This window comes from Mustela nivalis, assembly GCF_964662115.1.
Source record: "Mustela nivalis genome assembly, chromosome: 5".
NCBI classification, from domain to species: Eukaryota; Metazoa; Chordata; class Mammalia; order Carnivora; family Mustelidae; genus Mustela; species Mustela nivalis.
In genome coordinates, this window is record NC_139024.1 from 143,110,087 (window position 1) to 143,126,904 (window position 16,818).

Below are 16,818 nucleotides of genomic sequence, written 5' to 3' on the forward strand. Positions count from 1 at the left end.
AGGGATCCTCATAGCCATGTCACTTCCCATCACTTACTCCCCAAGAGTGGTGTGCATTTGACGAAGGAAGCAATATTCGAATGGAAGAGATTTCGATGATGATGTCGCAAAACCCCATATTTGCTCACAAGAGGGGCAGATTTCTCCATAATTTTTATAACTTACTTTCTCATTGCCCAATTAATTTGCTCTCTGATCAGGTGGACAGATGACTTCGGTAGCATCCATCTCCCTACATCTCTGTCTCGACTGAGGAAAACAAAATAGATGAGCAGTCCATGAAAATAGCTAGTTGATGAAAACACTTGATTTTAGAAAAGTTGGACTCATTAAAAATGGCATAGGACTGGGAGTTAGAAGATCAGGGGAACAAATGCCGTCACCTTAGTCGTGATACTAGCTCCTTGGCCCTCGTGCAGATTACTTCCCAGCTAGGTCCTCAACATCCTCCTCTGTAAGGTGAAGAGTTTTGGTGATGCCAAATCCCTTTCTCTCTCTAAACATTCTCTAATGTTGAGTTTACGTGAATTTCCTTGGACTTTGGCAGATTTTCACCACAGAGGCCAGATAAAGGTAACAGATTCTGAGACAGAAGTTGTTGTTTTTGGCATGTCCAGTAAACTTGCAAAACAAAACAAAACGAAACAAAAAAACCCCAGAGTCCCCACATTAAGCTACCTTCATAAACACTCTTATTAAATTTAAATGTCATTCACTGTCCTTTCTACCTTCCTATGTTGCTCCACCACCTCCCTCAACCCGAAAAGAAAAGAAAAGAAAAGAAAAGAAAAGAAAAGAAAAAAGAAAGAATAGAAATGAAACTCTCATGTTTTCTTCCTCCTTTGTTCTTGGAAAACCGCCTGGGATCACTTCCTCTTCTTCCTTGGCTTCATCATGTCACCTGTACGATGAAGAACAGAGACATCAGACTTCAGGGTTTCCCTAATGGGTATTCTTGCATGGGTAGATATTCACCCTGATGTGGGACAGTGCAAAGTCAAGGACACTTAGCCACTTAGGTAGGAAGATGTACTTTGTGGAGTTCTGAAAACCTTCCACCTCTACAGAAAGGACAAGCAGCAGCTCTCTTGTCCCCACTGGTGCTTGACTCATAGGTAATCTGTTGACCAATAGTGTCATTTGCCTTCATAGGATTCTGTAGGTCAAATGTGAGCCACTGATTGAAGTTGCTCTTGGCTAAGTGTTTACAGGCTGCACACAATCCATCGACAAACTCTAAGATTGTGCAAATGGAGATGAAGAGACCTCAAATTAGAGAAGGAATAGAAAACTGGAGATTCACCTAATTAGGGTTCATTCCATGACCTCTCCCGAAATCAACTGAACAGCCTGAATGGAGGAGTACTGGCATATTGATTGCATATTAGTGAGCTCACTGGAAAGGCTTTCTTCTGCTAAAATTATAACACTGCATTTCTAGAATGACTTCCATTCAACAAGTTGTTACCTCTCTATTTATTGATCATAAATCTTTGCATACGCTCTGAAGTTTCTAATACTCCGTTAATGCATTATCCTTCCCACCTGTTGTAAATGTTATCAATCCTACTTTGAAAACTTTTCTCAAATCAGCCTCTCCTTGCACATTCCACAGCGCTGTTAGTCCTGACTCAGTGCCATAGAAACCTCATGTTTCTACTTCCATGCTTTACCCTTCAAGTCCTGCCCCAGTCCGTCAGTTGTGCCCTTAAATGTCTTCTACTAATTTTATTTTGCTAGAATTGTCCTCTCAGAGGTGATAGTGACTGATGACTTGAAGTCTCCCTCATCACACTGATTTTCTAGGACAGCTGACTCCTAATCACACAGCCCTTGGGGCCATCCTATATTAATGCCTCTCAACATTTCTAAGTACAGTGCTCTCTCTCCTTCTTCTTCTGCTCATCAATCCAGATATCCTCAGTCACTCTAGGGAAGCCTTCCTAAGCTACGCAGCTTTATGTCCTTTTCCTTTATGTTCTCACTCATTTTTTGATGTAGACTGTCTCCTGCCCCATCAGGTCTTCTGTATGTTAAGTCTCCAAGTACAAACCCAGAACCTCCTCTTTTCTGAAGCATACACTCTTTGCCTGTAATAAATCCTTTGTCAGCTGAATTACACATTAATTCCTTCATTTTCAAGAGCTTGGGCAACATAAACTTCTCAACTTAGTTGCCCCTGCAGTCCCTCTGAAGGCTTCTAAAACCCTCTTACCAACCCCAGCCATTCGAGTTTAACTGTAATCATAACCACACTCCTCCAACCCCAGGTTCCCAGGATTGGAGAGTCCTTCTCTATGGATGAAATAAAACAGATACTGAAGGCTTAAAGAGAACAAGCCCAGGAGAAGTGATGGCCAGAAGTTCTTTTGGGGAGGAAAGCAGGTGGCTTCTTCCTGGGATCAGAGTCTCCCACATCCAACACTAAGCACCTAGACAGAGCACTAAGACATTGACATAGGCCCGCAAATACACTAGAGAAGGCATCGTCCCAAAATGTGTCTCGGGACGGACTTCCAACAGTCATCTCTTCTGTAGTGATTTACGTGTGTGAACATCACAGAAATCATATTTTTCTTTTGTTCATAGCAGGTGGAAGGTGGGCCCTTATTCTGAATTCTCTTGGAGAAGAGCAGTCTCTAGGCTTCTCTGAGTCTTCAGAATTTATCTCTGACTCTGATTCCAATACATGGCTGGAGATTAGGGAGCTGTTGACTTAGTAATAGGTTGTATTATCTTACTCAAACAAAGTCCACAACATGGATTTCATATTCTGATTGGGAAATAATGTTGTTTGTTATCCTTCTTTCCTTCATGGAAGGGTAATTTTTCCAGTGGAACGCCTCCTAGTTGGCAGTTAGGAAGCTAAGCCCAACCCTGATTCATTTTAGTCCTTTCTTTATCCTCTGTTAGATAGTACCAAGGAATAGAGATATCCTAGGCCAAACATTTAATGTTTGTCTTGTGCAAGATCCAAAAGTTTTTTGCTGTCATAGCAAAAAAAAAAAAAAAAAAAAAAAAAAAAATCAATCAACATCACTATGGATACCATATATAATTATATTCCTTATTATTCCAATAGTCAGAAAACAGAGTAAGTAAAAACATTATATTCACTAAGATTTACACCTATGTTTCTACAATCACAAAAGCTAGTGCTGCTAGACTTTGAACTGAAAATTTGAAGAACATTTGCCTAGTTTCCGTGGGTTGGCTTGGAAAAGGGTGAGAAGGCAGATGGTTGGGGAGATAGGAGGTGTTATAAGAATGAAGGTTTGAACATGAACATGAATGAGTAAAAGTTTCAGTGCAGACGTAGCATGAAGGAGATGGAGCTGAGGTTCTGGCTGGAGAAATCCTTGTGGGAAAAGAGGCAGTGAAAGAAGGAGAAGCAATAATCCAACATGGATTCCGAGCTGAGAGAGATGAAATTAGGACAAGAAAGGCAAAAAGGAGATATATTTGTTATTAACCAAATGCTGCTCCTGTGGTACCATGCTTTCAAAATACACATGGAATTATCTCCTGATAAGAGTCTTTTGTTATGAAATGATCAGAGGCAATGTGCAAGGCAGAAAAAAACCTTAAATTTCTTCATGGCTAAAACTAAAGATGGCCTCTAAGTAGCTTTCAGCAATAAAATATCTCTTTAAAAAATCTGGTCTACGGAAAATAGTATTAAAGGAAGGTTTAATGTCCTTCTCTCCAAGCCATAGCCACCAAGTCACTTGGCTAGACTTGAATTTTCAGCTTTTGAACTCTCCTTAGGGGGGAAAGGATTTATGGTCTCAGGTCCTGACAAAGGATAGTCTGACTCCTGGCACATTGCCCTCAGGAATGTTAGCAGAGGGGTCAAGGGCCAGAGATAAGCTGATTGCCTCTCCAGCCACACCTACCTAGAAGAGGCCCTGCCATGTCCATCTGGGAGCACTTAGTTCCTTTTTGTGCCTGATAGATTCTTTAGGTTGTGTTTTTCTTTCTGAGGAACTCCTGTCTTGATGTCAGCAGTCTTGCGTCTTATCAAGGAAAAGAGAGAAAGAGAGAAAAAAGAAAGAAAGAAAGAAAGAAAGAAAGAAAGAAAGAAAGAAAGAAAGAAAGAAAGGGAGGGAGGGAGGGAGGGAGGGAAGGAAGAAAGAAAGGAAGAAAGAAAGGAAGAAAGAAAATTAGGTACTCCAGTGGCAGACAGACAAGGAGGCCTATCCTGGAATCCCTTGGCAGCCCTTTTTTCCAGGTGTAAAGAATATGTCTGAGGCTTCCCTAGGTGCTCAGATATGGTGGACCAAGCTTATAATGATCTGCAGAGCCTGCTTCCCCTTGCCTGATTCCTACTATTGTTTGAAATCTACATTCCATCTAACTAAATAGAAATTGAATCTTTCCTGGTGGGTGTCTGGTCTCTGTATGTGACCCTGTGCTTGTCCAACCCTCTGTCCTATGACACATAAAAGCTAGCAGAGGGAAGGGGGGACATGGTGACAAGTCAGGAATGATGGCTCTCTGGAAACTCTATCTAGAGCTTTTTGAGCACCAGCTTCTTCTTGACGACCAGCAGGACCTTCCTGAGGGCCTGACAGTTTTGTCTCCCTGGTACACAGAGCCAGATCCATGCACCCGCGTACTCCTGAAGGATAACACCCACTATCCAAGTTGACATTTGACTACTGGCATCACCTCTTACTACTGCCCTTCTCTCTCTTCTCTGACATGACACATGAGGAGGTAGAAAGTAGGTAGACATTCAGCGAGTGTGGCCGTCACTGCTACAGACCAGCAGCATTGGAATCTCCGGGTGTACACATTAGAAGGAGGGAATCCCACACTGTACCTTAGATCTCCTGAATGAGAATTTATATTTTAACAAGAGCCTCATTTTAACAAGATTTGGAAGCACATAAGTTTGGGAAGCCCTACTCTGAGATCATGGCTCTTGACCCTAACTATAAATTAAAATAACTGGACAGCTTTAAAAAATATATCAATGTCAAGTTCCCATCTCCATAGATAGGGATTTAACTGGTCTGGGGTGGACCAGAGAATTAGTATTTTGAAGACTCCCCCAGTGCCTTTATAATGTGGAATAAAGGTTAAGGACTATTGCTAGAGAGATACTTCCATATTATACGGGCCTTGACTGATATTTCAGCTATGTAATTGTTGCTTTCCATCACCTTCAGCTGCATATGGATGCATACAATTCAGATGCATACAATTGAAGGACAGGATGGGATACCCACATAGGAAAGGTTACTGATTTTTGAGGAGGGAGAATGAGCTTAACAGCAATGAATCCCACGTGCCAGGCCCTGTTTTGGTCACTTGACACGTCTCAAGTCTTTTATGCTTCTCCACAATGTCAGGAGGAGGGTGCTAGTGCTGTCTCCATGATGCACAAGGAAAGCTGGAAGACAAAGATATTAAGTGCCTTGCTCAGGGTCATGGGTCTACCAATAGCAGGACCAAGGTAGAAACCCAGGCAGTGTGGCACAGAACTTTTCTCCCAACCACTGCCTCCCATGGCATCACCAAAGCTCTCCTTAGAATTGTGCTGTCATCCAAGAAAGCTCATGTGTGTAAAGAGGTGACAAAGTAGGGTTAGCCCTGGATTTGGACAGAAGATGCAGCTGCTTACATGTCTCCACAGATCCATAACAGATTTGGAGAGGCTCAGAGACAGAAGCAGCACACTATTGATCGTCCACACCTCGACAATGCTAAATCACATGGACACTCCCGTGGCAGGCATTCACCGGGGCTGTCCTAGGCAAACTAGCAGGGGTGGTCACCTGACTTAGAGGTTATCCCATCACTGAGAAGTTGAAGTGTTTTGGCACAGCTTACATGGTTGGTTTGTGGCCAGGTGAGAGACATACCCCGGTTTTTAAAATTTCAATTCCAGTGTCCTTATCCCTACTTTGCACTGTCTGCCCTAACGTGCATCTATTTTTCAACAGCTCTCCAACCAGTATACCACAGCACCATCATCTGTGCTCCTTAAATTCTCTGCCCAATACTTGGATCTCCAACCATTACCGTCTCTCCTTGACTGCTATCCCCAGAAATCCTGTGCACCAAATCCCATTTAATGCCTAGAGAGAAGAGTCCTTAGACATCCTTTGTCTGCATTGATTGATCCATTGGATACGCCAAAGGAGAGTCTTTGGAGAGTCAAAGATGGATAAGACACACTCATAACCCTTAAGAACTCAGGGTTTTGTGTAAAAACCCAACTCCGTGCAGACCATAGAAGGCTTCCTGGAAGAGGTGAGTTGATAGAGATTAAGTGGGTGTGAGACAGGCAAAGACTGGGCGTTGTGAGACACTAAAACCCACAGAGGGGAGGGACAACATCAATGTGTAAAGAAAACAAGTAATTTGGTGGTTCTGCTGATGCACGCATTTAGACAATAGAGAGCAAAAGCCGTGGCACTGGTTCACAGAGCCCCCCATGTGTCATTCCAAGAGTTTGGACTTTCATCTGTAAACTTGGGAAGGCTTAAAGTGTTTTAAGCAGAATAAGACACAGAAAAATGTGCTCACATAGATAGCTCTGTTTAGTTTTAGGCAATTTAAAAGTGTTCACTGCAACTGGGATGTTAAGTGATCTAATTTCTCTTTTAATTCTTACTAAACCATTTGTAATTATGATCCATTTAGAACTTAACACATTTATGATCCTATTCTGATGCTATATAGGACTTTTGGTCCAGTCTATTTTTTTTTATAAGATTTTATTTATTTATTTGACAGATAGAGATCACAAGTAGGCAGAGAGGCAGGCGGGGCAGGGGGCGGGGGGAGGCAGGCTCCCTGCCAAGCAGAGAGCCCGATGTGGGGCTTGATCCCTGGACCCTGGGATCATGACCTGAGCTGAAGGCAGAGGCTTTAACCCACTGAGACAATCAGGTGCCCCTTGGCCAGTCTATTCTTTAAGGAGTTAAAAATCTAGACAGAGGATAGGGACATATGGCCACCTATGTGTGTGACTGTCACTCACCCCAATCTCCACATGTGCACGCGTGTGTGGGTCCACATGGAGATGCTAGCCTATTTGCTCATTGGGACCTAACTGTAGCAAAAAATTGGATGAAGCTCTTAACCGATGAAGCTTATTTAAAAAAGCTTTGTGTTGAAAATATTAAATTTGGTGAAAATTTTTTTAATTTAGCAGATGTCTTAAAGTCACTGGGGAGCAACAACTTAGAAGATAATCATAATTCAGACAATTGTTTAAAAAGGTTATTGGTCCATAAGCTCTGAGTAATCAAGTTTTTCTCTGCAAATTTCAAATGGATTAGTTTCTTCCTTTCTTTCTTCTTCTTTTTTTTTTTTTTCTTAATTTTCATATAGATATGGGGAAGGCATCAAAAATCCTTACCAAGAACTTCAAGGAGCCAAACTAGTTAGAATTAGATGTCAACACATCTGAAATGTCAACACATTTTTTTTTCTCCTCTCTGGATTCCTGTGAGTTGGAATCCTGATTTTGGGAGTAAATTTTAGTATTCCGTGTTTTAAGTGTTTGCTTTCAAGGATAGTGTCTTTGAGATTTCCCCAACCAGTTACATTCTCCAAGAGTAGAAAACATGTGAAAAAGCCAAATGGCATGCTTATTTCTCCGAGGTCTCATTTTCCTCTCAGAAATATACACTCTTGGGGCGCCTGAGAAGCTCAGTGGGTTAAAGCCTCTGCCTTTGGCTCAGGTCATGATCTCAGGGTCCTGGGATCGAGCCCCGCATCAGGCTCTCTGCTCAGCGGGGAGTCTGCCCCCTGCCCCCGCCTGCCTCTCTGCCTCCTTGTGATCTCTACTTGTGATCTCTCTCTCTTTCTGTCAATTAAATAAATAAAATCTTTAGATAAAAGGAAAGAAAGAAATATACAATCTTATGAAACCATCGTGGGTTTTTTTATTGTTGGGTTTATTGTTGGTATTGTTGTTTTTGCTTACACAGGCTTATGTTTCCACACCAGTTTATAGATTGGGTGGAAGATGCCACTTGTGCCATTTCTATTTTGATAGAACAGAATGGCATGTGGGCGTGTGATGTGGGGGACTGTATGTGACTCTTGCTTCCTTATATACAGAATCAGGGTATGCTTCCTGTACTTCCCTTTGGGGATGGGAAAATCATGATTATTTTGCAACCTGACTCTTTGACGGTTACTTTTCCAACAAAATAATATTCTGGGGGTGGCCTGGTGGAAGAAGCAAGGAGGAGGATAAAGTCTTCCATTTTAAAGTCAGCTGAGTTAAGGTTTTTTGGTTTAGTTTGTTTGTTGTTGTTTTTAGGAAGCAACATGGTTCCAGCTGCCTATAATTAGAAAGCTTAGCTTACTGACATATTCACTTTGCCCAAGACCCTGTTTAAATGAGAATTCCCATCTCAAGCATAGGATGTGATTTTATCTGGTAAATGTTTTACTAAGGGTTGAGAGGCAACCTAAATGCAGAAGGATGGGAAATCATCTGGGAAGGCACTGCTGAGGTTAGAAGAATAAAGAGGGTCTCTGGACCCTTATCCTTCAAAAATGAAAACCTTGACATGTAACAATTTGTATCCCCCAGTCCCTCACTTACGGGAGGAAGACCCTAAGTTCATTTTTTTTTTTTTTCCATGCTTCAGGTGGTGACACCTTGCTCTCTGGGTCCTGAGCTCTCTAAACAAAATTATTTTTAGCCTTGAAGTTAAATGAAGTATTGTTTGGGGGAGGAGGAGAAATAATTTGATGGAGTCCTTTGAGAAAATCCAAAGTTCCCCCAGGCTTTCCCTCTGCCTACTTTGGTAGGACCTATCTGAATCCTTTGGACAAAGGCATTAAGCATTACTGCCTTCTGCTTTTGGACTAGTTTCTCCTTCTGTTTCCAGGAAGGGTGGAGAGTGTGTAAGGGAGGCATACCTCTGTAGGTAAAAGAGAAATAAACTGACCCCATTTCCAGTAGTTGAGCTTCTCTCCAAGTAGATAGATGCCAGCACTAAAGACGTAGCTGAGAGAGAAGAAGGCTGTTAGACCCACCGGGCTGAGTTTGGCTAACACAGGATACACCCACGTACCCGTCTCAGAGTAGATCCACAGGACCCTGCAGAAAATGACAAGTCACAATAATTAGGAAGGCAGGGGCGGGTTGGTGGTAGAGCCATTTTATCCTCAAGATCAATGGGGTTCTGGAGCCAAGGGAGATGAAAAGAAGCCATGGGGATCATTTGTCAACAGCTGAGGTGTTCCACAAACCTACAGAAGTGAGTCTTTTCTGGATAAACAGACTTGATTCAAAGAGACATCCTATATCATAAGCTGGACTTGGCTATTTTACCTAATCCATTAGAATTCCGTGTTGGCGAAAGAATATGGGAGAACATCAAACACATCATCAGCCAAAGAGAGTATGTGAGGACACGAATTATTCCTTTCCCTGAGAGGTATGACCTGCTGAGACATTGAACTTGCTGAGACGGCATCATTCGCTGACTCTCAGCCAGACAAGCAGGTTTGCTTTTCTGTACCTGAGAGTCAGGTGTAGCTTTTCATTAGCCCTCCAAACCTGTTGGGGTCGGAGGGACAGAGATGGACCACTATTGTTCTATTACAATATGCCTTTTAGAGGTAGGAGGGGTTTAACTGTCGGCCCTGATTTCAGCTACTGAATATAGCCATGGACAGAGTGTTCAGTAGGAAGGGATGGGTTTACAGGAGGCTCAGATCTTGCTCATGTGAGTAGAGAATAGAAGTCATGTCTGGTAGCCAAGAGAAGGAAAAGAAATGCTAGGAGAGGAGCCACGATGTCTTAGCAAAGCCCCAAAAATGCAGTATGCTGGAAACCAACTGCACTGAAAGATGCCAAAATCTGAAATAACTTTTAAAATTAAATATGAGAAACATGATGTATCAACTACAGTTTATAATTGGTTAAGAGGACAGAATCTGGAACCAGCCTTCTGTGATCCAAATCCGAGTTCTGCAACCTATTAGCTGTCTTACCTTCAACAATTTATTCAGCCCTGCTGTCCCCTGCCTTCATGTGATAAGTGAGGAGTGCCAACAGGATCCATATTGTAAAGGTGTTATCAGGATTAAGAGAGTTAACACATGTAAAATAAAATAGCGCCTGGCCCATTGTGAGCCTTTAATCAGAGTTCGAAAGCTTCTCTCTTCTTAGGGATGACACGGAGGGGTCCTAGCAACCTTTCTTTGAGGCTCCTTATCTCTTGTAATAATTAGGATAGGCGAGGTCATGCTTCAGAAACAGCATTCAAAATTTGGATACCTCAGGTTATCAAAAGAGTTCAGAGGGAAGAATAGAATTCTGAGCTTAACTTCAGAAATCCAAGTGCACTCTGGGTTGTTTCAGATACTTCAGATTTGTCAATGGCTTGTGGAAGAGACAAGGACTAATATGAGGGTCAGGCCTGGGGTGAGGCAAGAGAAGCATGAAATTTAAGGGGCCATCTCTGTCTCTCAAAGGACACAATTAATAAATTGAAAAGGAAACCTATGGAAAGGGAAAAATATTCTCAAATCATAATTGATAGAGGATTAGTGTACATAATATACAAAGAACTCCTCCAACTTAACAACAGCAAGAAATAAACCCAAACAACCCAATGAAAAATGGACGAGACCCAATAGACATCTTTCCAAAGAAGATATACAAATGGTCAACAAACACATAAAAAGATACTCAACATCACTTATTATTAGGGAAATACAAATCAAAACTATAACTAGATACCACTTCACACCCATTAGGATGGCCACGATCAATAAAATATCAAGTGTTGGAGAGGTTGTGGAGAAATTCGAACCCTTATGCACTGTTGTGAGGTACAAAAAACGGTTTAAATGCCGTGGAAAACAATGTGGCAGTTACTCAAAAAATTAAATATAGAATTACCATATGATCTAGCAATTCAACTTCCTTATCTATACCCAAAATAACTGACAGCAAGAACTCAAAGGGATTATTTGTATACCTGTGTTCATAGCAACACTATTCTCAATAGCGAAAACAAAGAAGCACCCAAGCATCCGTTCATGCATGAATGGAAACATAAAATGTGGTAGAGATAAGCAATGAAAAATTATTAAGCCTTAAAAAAGAAAGAAATTCTGACACATGCTACAACATGAATGAACCTTGAGGATATTATGTTACATGAAATTAGCCAGTCACACACACACAGAAATATATTGTCCGATTGTACCTAGAGTCATCAAATTCATAGATACAGAAAGTAGAATGGTGTTTAACAGGGCTTGAAGGAGGGAGGGAACGGGGATTTACTGTTCCATATGTACAGATACTCAGGACACCTGGGTGGCTCTGTTGGTTAAGCATCCGACTCTTGATTTTGGCTCAGGTCATAATCACAGGGTCATGAGATCGAGTCCTGTATTGGGCTCCATGCTAAGCATGGAGCTTGCCTGAGATTCTTCCTCTCTCTTCTTTTCTTTCTGCCCCTCCCCACACCCCCCACTCTAAATTAATTAATTATTAATGAGATAAAATCTTTCAATAGACTTTGCTAGGTCTACCTCACCTGGTTCATATTATACTGTTTTTATCTATGGTGATAATAGCTCCGTTCCTGGAGCAGACCTCCTATCAAAATTCTTTTTGGAAATAAGAGAAGGTCCAAGGGTTTTCCTGAGCCTCTGTTTCTTAAAAATAATGGACTATTACTCAGCCATCAGAAAGGATGAACACCCAACTTTTGCATCAACATGAATGAGACTGGAGGAGATTATGCTAAGTGAAGTAAGTCAAACAGAGAAAGTCACTTATCATATGGTTCCACTTATTTGTGGAACATAAGGAATAGCACGGGGAAGGGAAAATTAAAGGGAAGAAATCGGAGTTAACGAACCATGAGAGACTATGGACTTTGGGAAACAAAGGGCGGGTTTTAGAAGGGAGGTGGTGGGGGGGATGGGTGAGCCGGTTTTGGGTTTTAAGGAGGGGGGGACTGCACGGAGCACTGGGTGTTATATACAAACAGTGAATCATGGAACACATTTTCAAAAATTAATGGTGTACTGTATGGTGACTAACATGACACGATAAAAAAATAATAATGAGCCTAAAATACTCTTCATGTCAAAGAGGCACATTTTGGATGGAAATTCTGCTCCACTACCTTTTCATTTTGACCAACACTGGAGTTTTATGAGATGTGCATTCCATTGTCTTCTGTCCGTCTGCTTCTTATGATAGGCCAGGAAAGGTTTAAGGGACAGAAAATAAATCCCCAGAGAATGGGATCAACAACAATTTGGGGTCAACAAGGAGACCTGAATGCACTCCAATGGAACCTTTTAATTAGTTCACTTTGTTTACCTTGTCTACTAAAAATTAGGGCTCCTAATTTCTATGCCCATTTATACAAGATAGTCAGCAAATAAGGACATTCCCCTAGAGGCCTGGAAAGTTTCTCTTTATTTACTTCATTTTTGTTTCCTTCAACGTAAGGTTCCACAAAGGAAAGTTCCTGAGGTAAGTTCATGAAGTCTGCAGTTTCACAGAGAAAGTGCAAAGAAAGTTAGAGGTGTGTGAACTGTCAGCAGAAAAGTAATGAAAACAAACACGGTATCAGGCAACAGGGCAAATATTTGACAAAGGGCAACCCGCGGGAGGCCTGGGGAGGAGATTCTTGTACTAAAGTGGGATCACTTCTTTTTTTTTTTAAGATTTATTTGAGAGAGAGAGAGGAAGAGAGCCAGAATATGCACATGAGTGTGTTGGCGGGGCGGTAGAGGGAGAGAGAGCAGGAGACTCTCCGCTGAGCAGGGAACCCCACATAGGACTTGATCCCAGGAGTCTGGGATCATGACCTGAGCTGAAGGCAGAGCGCCCCTGGGATTACTTTTTTATGGCTTGCCGGAATATATGTTGAAAGGTGTTGGGAGAGAGAGAGAGAGGAGGAGGAGAAGGAGGAGGAAGGAGAGAGGGCAGAAGGAAGAGAGGAAGGAAGGAAAGAAGGAAGGAAAGAAAGATGGAGGCCAAAATGAAATTCACCACTATCTTCCTAGTCAATGTCAACTCTTCCCCAGCCCCATGCAGGATCCTGTGCAACCGTATCTAAATGCTTGTCTGCTGCACTCCACTCCAGCTTCCTTCATCTGACAGAGGTAATTGTCTCCTTGCTGGGCTTTCTTGCACGCTTCAATCCACTTTCCATACCACAAGCTACTAGTAATCCAGCAATCTTTCCAAAAGAGAAATCCGCCCATGGCACTCTCCTGCCTCCAAGGGATCCCCTCCAACGCCTTCGGAAAATACTCAAGCTCCTTTACCCAGCCTACCTGGCATTGCCCTGCCCCGCTGTCCGCCTCCACATCTACAGCCCACCCATACTGGATCCTTTTCTGTTTCTTAAATGAGCCGAGCTCTGCTGCTCTGGGCCTTCCCTCATGCTGTTGTCTCTGCTTGGAGCACCTCAGACATTTTTACTTCCCAAGACACACTTCTCCTTGGCCTGTGCCTGGCAGAACCATACTCACGCTTCAAGTCTCAGCTTAAAAGTCAATTTCTCTAGAAGGGATTTCCCAAAGTTCCTGTATCACTCATTCAGTGAGGTTCTTATGCTACACACTTCCTTTACTGTGAACTTACCTTGTGGCTTATTGGACTGTCTTTCTCCGTAGCCTGGAATGGCACAGGGAGCTTATCTGTCATGCACATCTGTTTCCCAAGGGCCAAGAAGATGGCAAGTTTGTAGATCTTTACAGGAATGACTTTTCGGGGAAGTTCTGCTAGCATATATGGTTCCCTTTAACTACTGTTCAATGTGGCTGCTGTGGACAGCTCTCGGCTGCCTGATCCACCAAGGACACCGCAGCCTCTGAAACCCGGGAGATGGACCCATAGCCTTCCAAATTCTAGTTAATCTATTGCTCACTTCATTAACACTTTGAAGAGGCCAATCATTCTGTCCCTCATTTCAGAGAACAATTTTATATGTCCTTCTAGAGCTGTCTACCATGTGGATCTATGTGAGTCAGGTTGGGCAGGCACAGACTGGCAGCCAAAAATTAATGTTCTGTAGTTTTATCCTCCTAATCTTGTAGCATCCAATGATTGTCATAAAAGTAATAATTTCTGTGTTTTATCAGTACAGCCACAGTGGAAGTCTGTGGGTTAGGGACTAGTAGATAACAAGGGGTTTGGTGGGCTTTCTGCATATAATTCTTAAAGTGCTAATACTCATGCTGCCTCTCCCTAGCCCAGCAGAATAATAGAATTAAAGGACCCCCCAGCCCTGTATTTTCATGCCAACTTCCAACAGAAGCATGTGAGATGATCACAGTTTCACCTGAGGCCAGAAGGAAAGGAAAACCTGGATTCCTGTTTTGTCAATAAACTCAACAAGTTAGCAGACCTCCTACAACGGAAATGTCCGTGACAACGGCTGGGACCTGGTGATTCCTTAAGGTAGGGACTGAGTTCCTTGCTGCCTTTGCAGTGCACCCCCCTGTCACCCCTCTGCTCACCGTCCTGCCAGGCTTTCCTACAAACAGCTCCTGCTCACACATGAGCAATGGCACCTTGAAGACACCCACCAGGTTTAAGCTACAAAGATGACTCCTAGACCCTCTTGGTTTTCTACCATCTGATCATTTTTGCTATTTTGCTGTCCCCTTGCCCCTCATGCCCCTTAGATGCCCTCATATTCACTTTCTACTGTACTCTCTCTGCCTCCCCCTAACTCTCTCCTCTCTCCCTCCCCTCCAATCCCTGTCTCCCTTGCCACTCTCTCCCCACTTCCCTCTCTCTCTCTCTTCAGCAACCTCATCCCACCAGGTGGGTTTGCTCCCTGGATCTCCACCGTAACCCCCGACTCTTGGGAGGCTCAGGTCTAAATGTCCAAACAGAAGTTCCTCTCACCCAATGATTCTCAGCCTTGGCTGAAGATTAGAATTGCCATGGGGGTTTTAAAAACCTGAATTCTCAGGACATATCCTAAGCCAATTAAACCAAAATGGGATTCAGATTTAGGATTTTAAGAGGAGTGTCTCACTTGTACCCCCAAATTATTTTTCTGCTTCTCTTAGGGCAACCACCATCTTCCCAGTCCAATGGCCCAAAATTCATAGACTTGTCCTTGATTTTTCTTTCTCATTTGCCCACGGCATGCTGATTAATCCACAAAACCTGTTCCATCCCTTCCACAATGTGGGCTGCCCTCCATCCTGCTGGTGCCGACGTATCATTCTGCGGGTTGGTACTGTTTCTAATTTCTTCAGCAGGCATTCTGGTTGAACAGGAGCTGAGGTTTGCACAGGAGGCGTGAAGAGGGCCGATGGCCATGTTCTGTCCCAGCTCCTCAGCTATCACCTGTCTCCATTCTGCACCCTGGGGGACCCAAGCTTCAAATGTTGATAAGAGGGGGGTCTATGTGGGGCGCCTGGGTGGCTAAGTGGGTTAGGGCCTCTGCCTTCGGCTCAGGTCATGATCCCAGAGTCCTGGGACCGAGCCCTGCATTGGGCTCTCTGCTCAGAGGGAGCCTGCTTCCTCCTCTCTCTCTGCCTGCTTCTGATCTCTGTCAAATAAAAAAAAAATCTTAAAAAAAAAAAGAAGGGGATCTATGTGGCATCTTTATATTTATTTCATATATTAATTTACCCAGGGGCTAAGGAGTACTTGTGTGGAAAACGGGGGCTGGGATTCTGATCTCAAAATGCAAGGTTCTGCAATTACAGTGCATGTAGATGGCCCCAGACGAAGGTTTTATTTATACCCAGGAAAGAGTAGTAGGGGCTCTGGGCAGGAATTCATTACAAGTCATGAGTGGAAACAGGAGCTGATCTGGGAACTCAGCTCCATGCATCTCTCTGGCAGTTTTTAATGTATTCCGGAAGGTAACATATCTCTATGTATATAGTACATGTGTAAGTGTGTATGTAAATGGATGCACAAATTTAGAGGATTGCTACACTGGACGGCCCTGGGCGGCTTCTATGTGGGAGCTTAGCCAAGTGAGTACAATGGAGGAGAAAGGAATGATCTCCCATGCTTCACAGGAAGGACCATTGAGGAGGAACTCTACAAATATTCCCCCCCCCCCCACCACCCACTGCTGGGTAATAGCTGCAGATTTGCTTGACACCTGTCCTCAGCATGCAATGCCTTACCCACTAGCAGAGACACCTGTGGCACCTACAGACTTCTGGTCTACCAAGTGCAACGTGGTGGGGCCCCGCAGGCCAGCTGGGGCTGTTGCAGTAGCCAGTAGCATCATGATACTGACACAGTGAACAACAGCAGAGTGGGTCACCAATGAGGGCGGCAAGCTGTACTGAAAGCAGAGCCAGGTGTGGGCGCAGGAAACTAGGGGTCGTCACCTTTCAATCTGCGCAGGTGGACAATATGGGCAGGTGTGAGCACGCATGTGCTTATTAGGACTCTTAGAGAAGAGGGTCCTGAAGCCTGGGCCACCTGCAGCTGGGAAAAGGGGGCTCTGAAGCCCCAGACCTGGGCTGATCCCGGAGCTATGACATAACCACGGACAAAATATAGGTCATGGGGATTCAACCTCATGGTAAGAATATTCCAACTAACTTTTATTTGTGTGTTATTTTACTCTATTTTGCTTCCCACGTCTTGCTGCTCCAATCCATTTCAAAATGCACCATTGTCAAGAAAGCCTTTTGCCAACATAATTCTCTGGCCATGTTACTAGCAGCTCTCACTTCCCCTCCCGGCCGTAGAAACAAGTAGCAACAGTGAAACCGCATGTTGTCTCCCCTGTGTCTAACCTCTAACATGCTGGCGGTCAGCGTGGGCGGTCAGCGTCTGGGGGTGGGCAGTTTGAGGACCACTTCCTA

The 16,818-nt window shown here is 43.4% G+C and overlaps 1 protein-coding gene across 4 annotated transcripts in view; it reads right to left on the reverse strand.

Annotated features, from left to right (window-relative positions):
- Positions 1 to 581: 581 nt before the first annotated feature.
- The window catches only part of ADTRP (androgen dependent TFPI regulating protein), a 61,672-nt gene continuing 45,435 nt past the window's right edge, over positions 582 to 16,818 (reverse strand). For 2 of the 4 annotated variants that reach the window (XR_014311610.1, XR_014311611.1), the window contains exons 6-8: positions 8,925 to 9,076; positions 3,897 to 4,016; positions 582 to 901 (exon numbers count right to left, since the gene is read on the reverse strand). Coding sequence is in view for 2 of the 4 variants with exons in the window: in XM_082730192.1 (XP_082586318.1) it covers positions 867 to 901; positions 8,925 to 9,076 (187 nt within the window). In the remaining 2 variants the exon portion in view is untranslated. The remainder of the gene's footprint in view (positions 902 to 3,896; positions 4,017 to 8,924; positions 9,077 to 16,818) is intronic. The other 2 variants (XM_082730192.1, XM_082730191.1) reach the window with 1 other exon arrangement.